Source organism: Corvus hawaiiensis, chromosome 4 (genome assembly GCF_020740725.1).
Source record: "Corvus hawaiiensis isolate bCorHaw1 chromosome 4, bCorHaw1.pri.cur, whole genome shotgun sequence".
NCBI lineage: Eukaryota > Metazoa > Chordata > Aves > Passeriformes > Corvidae > Corvus > Corvus hawaiiensis.
Genome location: NC_063216.1, coordinates 34,751,068 through 34,763,163, shown reverse-complemented (window position 1 = coordinate 34,763,163; position 12,096 = coordinate 34,751,068). Strand labels below are relative to the sequence as shown.

The following is a 12,096-nucleotide window of genomic DNA, read 5'->3' as shown; positions in this document are numbered from 1 at the left end:
CTATAATCTATTGGAAAACGATTCATTTATGTGAGAAACATGACACCAAGAATCTAGATCACGCAGTGTGAGCTCTGCAGGGGATATAGCAAAAAATCTACAAAATCTAAAATTATTTAGGTAACTAAAATCAACAGACAGGGTTGGGTGTCCCTTGCCAGCTAATTTATGGAATAATTATTGTGTAAGTATTTCCAGTGTGTAATCTTCTAAGAGGATAACTCAAGATGGTGGAAACTGTGGTACTTTATTTTTGCCTCCATGTTTTTCACACTGATCAGAGAAGCGTCCTTGTTTCCTTCCAAGACCCACTGAGTCAGGCAATTCCAGTTACTCACTGATGGCCAGTGTTTCTGAAGTGTGGGTGGTAATGGGGCTCTTCTTTGTCACAGTGACCGTCCTACCTCTGCTGGCTTTAGAAGGAAAGCTGCTGTAGTGACTCAGATAGGAATCTTGCAGAGTACCAGGAAAGAGAGAAAAAGCAAGAATCAAGATGGAGTTCAAGGGCACAAGGAGGAAATGGCTGAAGGAAGGAGGAATAGGAAGCAGCGCTTACAGGAATAGAATTGGGGCTAATGCACAGAGCAAAGAGAGAAAAGAGGGTCCATCAAGACGGATCTGGACAGCAAGAGGCAGAAACAGTTAGGAAATTAAGACTTTAAATATTACAAGACAAATATGGGGGGAAAAATGAAGGAGAAGTAAATATGAAGCCACCCTGTTGGGGAGAAAGGGGAACCTCATACTAGGGTTGGTTTGTTTGCTTTCTCTTTTAACTCAGTACCTAAAGGAAATATGTATAACACCTTTACTAAAAAATGGATTTTTCCAACAGTGGCAAGCTCCCCTTTTTGAAACATCTCCCATAACACAGGCAGATTTTTTTGTAAAAGTAGAAATTTATGCAGCTACAGGTCTCCGTAGTTCATTTTAAAAAATTAAAAATAAGTAAAGTCTCTTTAAGGGACACTTGAAGTTCATGAGTAAAAGTAAAGAGATTTCATTTAGAGATCTTACAGTTTTTGATCAACAGTATTAGAAATTGTTTGTGACTCTTTAAATGTCATATTATATTAGTTCTGGATAGATCAGCATTTCACAGAACAGCAAGGTTCATCCTCACACAAAGAAAGCAACGTATAAAGATCTGTAAAGTATGTAGAGAAGCCCAGGAAAACATTTCAATGCATTTTGCAGATACACTCTTTGGAGGAACGTACTGTGTAAGTATGGTCAGAAAAAGTCTTGAGTTTGAAAGCTCATTTAGACTTCTTTGCTGCCTCAGTTGAGCAAGCTGAAAATAGTTTCTAGATTAAATAAATCCTCAAGCTCCTGTAGCCCAGTAGTGTATCTTTAGAGGAGGTTTTGTTGTTATGTACACATGCTGCTGGTCGTACCTGTAGTTTAATCCATGCTTAGTCTATGTCACCTTGACCTGAATCCAACCTGGCAGGATAGAGGCCAAGTGGGGGATTAGTGTTGGGAGTACAAGCTCTGTTCAGCATCTGAGTCAGCAGATCCCGAAAACATCCAAATAGTTTCACTGTCCCATACAATTGTGGCAGAGTTGTCTGTGACTAAGTAGTGTGCTATTTGTGGTAGAGACTTAAAACCATACATTGTTGTGGGTAGATTGCCTCAGAAAATTAATATTTTTGGCATTACAAAGTCAAAAGACAGAATTGCTTTTAAGTGCCATAGTGCTGCAATAAGAGTCTTGCCGAGTTATAATCAGAGGGGTTTTTTACCATTAAGCTCAGTAAGACCAGAGTACAATTTTTAGCCCAGAGGACATCAGTGGATATAAAGCCTAGGGTAGTTTATTCAGATATTACTCAGCCAAATGAGTTGTATGGGACTGCTGACCACACAGGCATTGTGTTCTCTACTTCTCTGTCCAGCCTGGAGGTACAGTATCTCATGCTGATCTTCTGTGTCTTTATCACCAAGTGTCTATGACTACAGAGGAAAGGGATGTTTTCCTGTGTGGTACCAACTCATTAAAATGGTATTTGACAGAAAAATGTAAAGGGAATTTATTAGGCTACAAAGGTTTTTTCCATGTATGTATATTGTTTTCATATATTACAGGCTTCAGTCCTGACAGTACTTTTATTTTCATTAAATTGATTCCATTCTAGCCACAATAACTAAAGAGTTGTTCCAAATTTACACACACAGGTGGGTAGAACCACACAGTCAGCAACTGAAGGGATCATGACTACATCAAATGCAAGCTCAATTCCTAAAGTTTCTGTCAAAAGCATGTCTGTGCTCCTTTCAGAAGCTCAGCACTGGCCAGCTTCAAGCTTGTCCTAAGGTAGGGTATCATAGAATCGCAGAATATGCTGACTTGAAAGAGACTCATCAGGATCATCAAGTCCTACTCCTGGCCCTGCACAAGACAGCCCAAGAGTCACATCATATGCCTGAGAGGGTTTTCCAAACTCTCCTTGAACTCTGTCAGGCTTGGTGCTGTGACCACTTCCCTGGGGAGCTGTTCCAGTGCTCAACCACCCTTTTAATGAAAAACATTTTCCTGATATCCAACCTAAACCTCCCCAGACTCAGTTTCATGCCATCACCTCAAGTCCTGTTGCTGGTCACAGGAGTGAAGCGATCAGTGCCTACCCCTCCACTTCCCCTCACAAGGAAGTTGCAGACTGCTGTGAGGTGTCTCCTCCAGGCTGAACAGACCAAGTGTTCTCAGCTGCTCTTCATAAGGCTGGCCTTCTAGCCCCTTCACCATCCTCACAGTTCTCCTTTGGATGCTCTCTAATATTTTAATGTCTGTTTTATATTGTGGCACCCAGACCTGCCCCCAGCACTCGAGGTGAGGCCTCCCCAGTGCAGAGCAGAGTGGGACAATCCCCTCCCTTGCCCGGCTGGTGATGCTGTGCCCGATGCCCCCCAGGATACCCCAGGCTGGCCCTCCTGGCTGCCAGGGCACTGCTGGTTCATGTTCAACTTGCCATTTACCAGGACCCCCAGGTCCCTTTCCACAGTGCTGCCTCTCATTCCCCAGTCTATACACACAACCAGGATTGCCCTGTCCCAGGTGCAGAATCTGACACCTGCCCATGTTAAGCTTCATTTGGTTGGTGATTGACCATCTCTAATTTGTCAAGGTCTCTCTGCAGGGCCTCTCTGCCCTCGAGGGAGTTGACAGCTCCTCCCGGTTTAATGCCATTGATCAACTTATTAGCATTCCTTTGAGTCCTGCATCCGAGTTGTTAATTAAGTTGAAGAGAACTGGGCAGAGGATGGAGTCCTGCAGAACCCCATGAGAGGCTGTCTGGTAGTTCAGCCTCTCCACTTTACTTGTGTCTGAATCTGGTAGGCTACACATAAAAGGTGACATAGCATCGATCCACTAGGCAACTTCACAAAACGAATGAGTTGTCACCTAAGTCACAATCCAAACAGGAACTGAGGAGGATACAGTGTGAAAATTTCTCCTTTCAATTACCTCAATGCAGTGCCAGTTGCCAGGAGAGGCAGAACCTGCCAAGTGACTGCTGCACCTTCTGCAGCAGCACAAGCAGAGAAATAAGCACACACATTCAGGAAGAATTTAACACTAAGTTTATAAACTGCTCTGCTAGCACTGCCTCAACCGGCTAGTTCAGAGCAGTTCTGGGTGTTGCAAAATGAATTGCAGCGTAATAGCAGATGAAGTCTTGGGTGCCTTCAGGTGGTTTCTGGCACAGTCACACAGCTTTGGTTCTTGGAGTTATTTGGGGGACCAACATGAAGTATTTTCAGAGTACACTGCTGGTAAGGATTATTTGTCTCATCCAGTCGTGGCTAACACGGCACAGCGGCTCTTCTTGGCGACATGTGACACTTCTCTTTCTGTGCTGTTAAACAAAACTGTTGTATTTTACTCTCTGCCTTTCTAATTTTGGGTGTTAAAGCAGTTACCAGGGTGTGTTATGCACTCTCCAAAGCCAGAGTTTTAAGCAACTGAGAGAACTGATGATGAGTAAGGTGCATTTTTTTATGTCTGGTTTGCCTGGTTAGCAGGGATTATTCAGCCCATGCCAGAAATCAGCAAAATCATTAGATTGTGAGAGAACCTGCTGTTTGTGAACGGGGCTAGTCTTAATATAGAACAAGTTCCAAGAACCTGTGTGACACTCAGCATGACAAGACCTTGGAAAGTCTGCAGGTGACACAGGAGCCCCTGTATGCCATTTCTTCAAATAGTAGAAAATAGGAAGTATGGTGTGATTGCAAAGCAGTCTGTTATGGCACTGTTTCTGCTCTGTTCTTGGAATAAAAATAACATCATTTCCAATGGCTGCCAGTGCCAGCTGACAAGACCTCTGCTTTATGAAAAATAAATGCAAACATTTTGCTTTATGTCAGCTACATTAAGTTACATTTTTGGCACATGTGACCAAGGTTTCTGACAATAATATAAAAATACATCTTAAGTTTCTAATTCTAAGTTTAAAAAAAAAGTTTGCAGTGAGTCCAGCTGTTAGGCACAATAGCACAACATTTGCATAGCAAATTTCACACAAGCTTTGGATAAAAGCAATGATCATACCTAGTTTGATGTTTGCAGCTTTGCCATGTCACAACTGTAAGTGAAACTCAACAGGTTTTGGTCAAAACTGCAGCAGAGCAGAATGCTCAGATTTGTGAGTATGTTAAAACTGGGCCTTGTGCTCAATGGGTTAACTTTATCGTTGTCAATTGAATAATTTGTTACTGAGAAAGGAAAACTGATAGGGGTTTGAGTGACCAGACAAAGTTTAAGAGACGATATTCTTCATCAAATAACTGTAAATATTTTTATTTTAAAAAATGTTAATGGCACCTTAGAGGCAGTCATGACTACACAACCAAATATACAAAAATTACATTTTTGTAGTTGCATCTTTCCACAGTGCCGCACAAAATGGAAATAGTATGAGAAACATTGCAGGTCACACACCAAGACAATTAACTTTAGTCAACAAAAGCAGACAATTTTTGGTACACCTTGATACTACCAGACCCAGGTTCCCTGGGTAAAAAGGAAAGGTGGCTTTGTGCAAAACTTTCCAACAACAGTACAACTTAATATGCTAAACGTACAGCAAATCAACTGTACAAGACAGTGTGACTTGGCCTCATGCAGTCCTTATATACAGCATCATCTCAGTTGGCTTTTTCAGGGAAAATAAGCAATTTCATTGACTATAAAACTTTTCTTAGTCTTTCACTGTTGCAATGTAAAATTGTCTGATACTTTGTGCAGGATTAGCATCAGAGAGACCATTCCAATTTTATCTGAAAACAAGCTCTTTATAATCTCCTGTACTTTAAAGGGAAGCAATATAATTAAAGGGCATATTCTGGCATGATGGTGAGTGAAGAAAGCAGATAAATATTTCTTTGATTAAAAAAAGTAGAGAATAAATTTGCCTGATTGCTAGTCCCAGGTGGACTTTCAGAAGGGATTAAATTCTGTTATCAAAATTAAAGTGTTTAATTACAATAATCTGTGTTTACCTTCTGTTGTATCGTTGAATCCAGAAGTAAAACGTCTCTATCACAGTGGAAAGGGACCTGGTTTCCCAAAACGAAAACAAACAAGAAAACCTGCTCTCGTACCTTCTAAATGAACCACAAGCTTCTATGTTTTCTTTTTTCTTTCCTGAATTTCTTGTTCAATGATTTTGATTTCAGAAAGCAGTAGTTGTTATTATGCAGTTAACTTTGTATCAAACATAAGCCTGAACTGATTCAATTTCAAATGTTGGAGTCCTTGTTTATTATGTTATTCAGTAGCTAATAATTAGCTGGCAACCCTTATGATTGCAAAACTGAAGCTTATGCTTACATTGGATTTGTCTAGCTTCAACTTCTGGTCAGTGGATCACGTATCTTTCCTACAGTAAATTGTCTTCACCTATTGAATTTCTATTCCCCAGATAAGCAGTCATGATTTGTTCAAAGAAAACCATTGGCTTTTAAATATCCTTCCTGGAGTGCAGACATCAGATCTATATTGATAGATGTCCTGCAGCAGAGGCACTGCATAACACAAACATTTTGGTATTCAACTAAAATGCAGTGAAATTTTTTAGTGCCTCTCTAAGAATTCAGAGCAAATAGAAATCACAGGAGTGCAATAAAATGAGAAGTTGAATGAATGCATATCATGCAAAGCAGAAAGGAGGAGGAATTTAAACTGAGTCTCGTTTAGTCCTGCCAATCATTAATTAGATGTTCAACAATAATGGAGTTATAGTTGAAGCTAGAAGAGGGATCCATTAGGCAAGTTTTAGAGGAAACCACATTTAGTCTTGAATGCTGAAATAGAAGAAATCAGGAAAATTGTGCTAACCTTCATAAGAAATTAAATCTCCAGAAACCTCTGAACAAAAAGCTGCCAAAAGCCTATAGAACAGGTATTAACAACTTATTGAAGGACTTTTCCATCAGAGAACTACTACCAAAATGAATAATTGCCTAGAAGGCAGCACCAAGCAGAAAAGACACTGTCTGACAACTTTTTGTTGAGTGGGAGTGTTTTAGAGGCTCATGATGAGTAGGTGTAAGGAGTATCCTAAGAATGTCTGATGTGTTGTATGAGAACATAAAAGTAAATGGCATCCTGACAGAACATGGTCAATTGATTGAGAATCTGAACAGAGTTCTCATTAGGAGAACTGCAATTCTTTGGGTAGGCCTAGGCATCCTTTCACAGGAAGCAGAGCTCAGACTGCAGGCCAGATACACATACTAATATGTAGAATACATAATCCCAGCCTAAAGGGGGGAAGTGATGCTGATATTGACACTAACTGCAGAGGCATCAGCCCTGGCTAGCTCAGACACCAGACTTCTCTTGATCCCAAATATAGACACAGCTGGCTAGCCTGTCCCACCACATCCTGGGGCCATTTGTATCTGTTCCCTGTAGGAAAAAGCTAGGAAGAACTTTTCTACACTGAAACTGCCCCAACATTCTGCATAGAGTCTGCCTGGAGCCCAGTTTTAGGGGCAGCTCATGATTCACTGCAACAAAATGAAAAAGGCTCATCTCCCTTAAAATCCCTGCTTCACACTCATGACACCTCTCTACCAGCCCTTTAAGTCTCTAGCTGTGGAGAACCATCCACCTCTTACACCAGGTTTTTCTTCCAGTCTAGTGAGCTAACATGGCATATGGAAGACTTCACCACATACCAGTGTTAGCACAAGGTAGGAAATGGGAGGGTGAAGGTGGGATAGGAGGCCTCCCTCCCTCTTGGGTGGCCTTCCACATGGCAGAGCTCCTAGCACTGTAGTCTTACTCTGTGCAAAACTACAGCAGTTTCATTCAAAAGCAGGCTTTTGCCCTTCACTTTACTTTTTTTATTATTTTCTTGATGTCTGTCACATCCTCCAGTGATTTAAATCCAGCAGAGAAAATAACCTAGAGAAGTGATGCACCCATTCACCAATTAGGTTGTTTTAATTTACATAACTAACATTACGCAGCCTTTTTCTGTGTCCTCTGCCAGATGTAAAGCCAATATGGAAATGCAAGACCTTCCTGTTCCAAATCTGGGCCCAGTCAGATTCTATCAAGACAGTGAGCAATCTTTTGTAGAGCCATCAATTTTAGACTCTATCCTCATTTTGCACTGAGGTCATCTTCCAGAATTGTAATAGGATCCCTTGGAGCAGAAGCCTTCATGTTCCCAGGTTGTACCACACCAACATCCTTTGTTATAAGAAAAATACTAACCTTTTGCCTGTCCTTAAGGCTACCTGATGTAACATCTCAACTACATAAACTACTACTGGGAGGATTATTGAAACATATAACCATGCAATAGGTAAAGGAGTTTCTCTTACGTAAACATTATTAACACATGGTGTTCCTTTCTTGCACATCTACCCTTCTGAACCCATTTAATAAAATGCTAAACTAACTGTTTTCTCAAGAGGCCAATACAGAAGTTGGCTGTGCAAGCTGAAGTGAAGAATGGCAATTGTAATATAGATGGCAAGAAAACACCATGGACAGTCACAGCATTCTTAGGACCAGAACCAGTTGTTGGTCTTGTCTGGGCTCTTTGTTTAGTTTTGGTTTCCCTCTTCCCTCTGAAGATGAGGTAGGGCTGGGTTAGGATAACATGGATGTGCCTGACCTGATCCATTTCCAGCGACTTCAAACCAGCACAGTCCTTCCTAATTCTCTGTTCAAAGACGTAGCACATATAAAGATTTCTTAAAATATTTGTAAGTATTTTAATTGAATTTTCTAAATGCTGAGTTATATCATTATTTATTAAGTAAATTCTGTCCTTTCTTCAGTTCCTGAAGCCACAAACAGTAACTAATTCACTGTTTATCTGATTGTGGTAAAATGCCAAAGTTCTTCCCTGCCTTCCTCTCACCCACTCCCTTTCCTCAGAATAAGGTCTTCACAACTTCTACACCAACTATTGCACTTGATTAAAAAGAAATATACACATCAAGCTATGCCCTCCCTCCCTCCCATAATACCAGCATAGAAAATACTGCAACTGAAAATATGTCATGACAATTATTTTCACAGTTACTAACACTGAACATCAAATAACTGGAGACATTGTTTTTTCACTTAATGGAGAGTGAAGAAGAATTCTGGTTGTGGTGGTTTGTTTTGTGGTGGTTTTTCTTTGTTTGTTTATTTTTAATAAAGATGTTGTTTTACATAGCGGCTGAAAGCCGGGCAGATTTCAGAGAAATTTTTTTTGCAGCTCTTAAATCAAGCAAAATTAATTCCAGTGGGAAAACAAACCCAACCCTGTCTCCTAGTAGTGGTACTGCATGTTAATGCATTATTTCAAGGAATGTTTTTTGAGAATGTCTACAGTTCATGTATTTACAGAAGTTTAACTCCCTGCTCCCCCTATGAAGCTGTTCCCTCATGTTTCTGCCACATTCTTTAATCTGACAGAAGAAAGAAATCCACTGTACCCAGGGTCCCACCCCCTGTATGCTTTGCATTCAGTTAGAACACCCCAACAATTCAGTGCTAACGAAGGCTAACCTCAGTGTTGCCTTTCTGTGTACTTCTTTCCCCTTGCAGGTTGCAGGGCTTGAAACAAGTGAGTGCTTTGGTGTGCATGACAACTTACCTACCCGTTACTTGCTTCTTTACTCCTTTATAAAGTTGCCTGCAGATCTTATAATTCAATTCAGTCCATCTTTGGAAGTCTTATGCCACATGTATATGTTTCCCAAATGTGACAAGGAACAGTGCCAGGACAGAAAAACTGCTAACTGTGGTCAATAGTCATCACTGGTCTCATTTACAAGCAATAAACTCTGTGCAAAAAGTTACTAGCAGAAGCATCAAGTTTTGTTAGTCCTGAGAACTCAATATCCCATGTAATGATACCCATTAATTTAGAATCTAGAACCATCAATACACATGACTGCATAGTTTGGCTTATCATTCTAGTTGTATTCAGACAGAAAATTCACTTATCAGTCTAACAGAGCTGATACACATTATGGCACTCCCTCCTGGTCACACTCTTTGCCCTCCAGCCTATTAAAAAACACACCTGACACTTGCAGTTGCTGGGATCCCTCCCAGACCATCACACCATCTTTTGTGGGTATGGGTTTGGGAAGTGGAAAACCTTTTGGATTAAGGCAGAAGACTGACTTAAGTAAGCAGTTCATCACAGATACAGCCAGTTAGACAAAATCAGATTGAACAGGCAACTGACTGCCAACAAGTATACTTTTATATATTTACACCAGAATTTGTATACACACAGTGCTTAAAAAACAGGGAGGGGAAGAAAATAGCGGGGGGAAAAAAGGAAACAAAAAAAGAAAAAGAAGAAAGAAACAGCTAGTCCAACAGCTTCATCTTGGTATAATCATCCTTTCTATAGCACAAATGATATGATCCCAGTTTTTACAAAATATTGCCAGCAGCGTCACTGCAAAGAAAGTGCAGATGATATGAAAACGGCTCTTCATCATAGGAGCAATGAACTTTGCGATGGTAGAAACGCACACTAAGATGACAGTCATGAAGGCCAGGATAACATTTATACACTTCCCCAGGAGCACTTTGGCATTAACTGTTTCAGACTGCTGTGCTTGCTGTTCTTGCTGATGGAGCTCCAGTTTGGAAACCCGGGTCTGGCATGATTCCAAGGCTTCCTGGAGACAGAAAACAACAATTAGGGCAGCCATATTTCCATTCAACATTTCTTCACATTTTAGCTGCAGAGCCATCCATCAGCTAGATTAGAAGTGGAATTTATTATAGACTGCTAAAATTTCAATGAACCACCAACTTTTAAAAAAAATAAATGCACTTATATGTCTGAATGAGTGTCACTGTTCCCTCAGGCATAATCAAGTCTAACAACACTGTCCAAAATGTAGGTTTTTTTCCTTTTTCATGTTTGAGAAAAAGTATCATAACTCTGATGTTCATGACAGATGTTTTCTATATATACTGTTGATATAAAATACTAGCAAAGCTGTTGCCATAGCAACGATCACTGCATTAAAACAGCAACAAAATTAGTTTCTTTGTATATTCTATAGAAAACTTTAGGGTGGGCTTGCTGTGATACTAATTAAACATGCTTTGCAACATGTAGCACTTGTTTTACACTGCCTCTGTGGTCTACATTAATTTTGTTCTCAAAGCCACCCGTTCTACAATGTTGGGCTTGAGCCCTCTGTAAGATCTGCCCTTCTCCCTCTGTCAGTGTGACAGCTCATCGATCCATACTGCAAGTGGACAGCGGAGACAGTGGGAAAACCTGTGAAGATGCTTTTATGGGATTCTCTCTCACATGATCTATTCCACTTCACAATTTGTTCTAAAGAAAGCAGACCTTTCTCTGCTGCTTGATGATGGACTAAAAGTGGTTTTTGAGTAAGATGCCTCCTAAAGACCCTACCCCCATGCTTAAGCCCTCCCAAAGCAAAACACAGAAAAACTTGCAACTGCTTCACTTATTTGCCAAAATGCCAGCTTTTTGCTGGAGTTGGGATTTGGGCACAACTGCGTAACATGGTGCAAAGCTATAATTTCATGAGATTGATCAACTTGACATAATCTTTTACCACTGTGTGACAAGGAAAACCAATGCTCCAGCATCCTGACTTTCTTCCCCACTCTCAAACTCCAGATATTTTCCTTGCACTAGCAGGGTTGTTCACCTGATCACACAGTAAGCTGTTTCAAACCAAACCTCTGTATATAAACACCCAGAGAGTTATCAGCTTTCCCTTGCTGGGTCAGTTCTTCGTTGTTTCAGCAAGTTGAACTGGCTTACCAAGTGACTGGCCAGGCACCAAGGCCCCACAGAGAATAGGGCACAGTGCCTTACACAAGACTGCTTCCTTTCACTGCTCTAGGAATTAGTAACAATATAGAATTGTTCTTAATGGGTGACATGAAGTCTGTTATGGTTCAGACATGTTCTCCACTACACACTAATGAACTTTCCTGGTCCTTCTTCCACTCTGACTGTAAGTTATCCTCAAATTGTCTCGTGGTGCTTTAGAGAAAGTCCAGCTGCAAAAGTCTGATACCTGCAGCTCTGCATTGAGAGACTGAACATGTCCTTAAAATGATCTGCACATCCTTTAGTGACAGAGTTAGGCTGTTACTCAAAATATCCATGGCTTAAATTCTTTTACTCTATTTTAGCTAGTTTTCCAAACCCCCAAAGAGATAGGCTTAAACAGGCCCAACTGTACAGAGATAAAAGAAACAAGGTTGTATCAACACAGCAGTTCAATTAGAAGTCTCTGACACCCCTCCAGGATTCTGCTAATGAGTTAGGAAATATTTTTCACAGTCCTTCTGTTGGACAATTCAGGTTTCATTATGTTTTTACATCCTCAAGATGCCTTCACAGAAAGGAGTCCTCTTTTCTTTAAATCTGTGAGAGACCTCTCTTCTTTAAACCTACAAAGAAACCTATGAAATGCTTAGATTCAGTATCATCCCTTTCCCACTCTGTTCTTAGGAGCTTCCTAACTCATAATATTTAGGAAACTGTGATCATCCTGCTGCCTGCACTCTCTATGTTTAGAAATGTGAGCACAGGTGTATACAGGTCAGGTCTTATGTTC

At 40.6% G+C, this 12,096-nt stretch overlaps 1 protein-coding gene across 7 annotated transcripts in view; it reads right to left on the bottom strand.

The window, feature by feature from the left end:
• Window positions 1-4,776: 4,776 nt before the first annotated feature.
• Window positions 4,777-12,096, bottom strand: part of TMCC3 (transmembrane and coiled-coil domain family 3) — a 134,440-nt gene continuing 127,120 nt past the window's right edge. For all 7 annotated transcript variants that reach the window (XM_048300970.1, XM_048300971.1, XM_048300975.1 and 4 more), the window contains exon 4: window positions 4,777-10,158. In XM_048300970.1, the coding sequence (XP_048156927.1) occupies window positions 9,856-10,158 (303 nt within the window). In that variant the 3' untranslated portion in view covers window positions 4,777-9,855. The remainder of the gene's footprint in view (window positions 10,159-12,096) is intronic.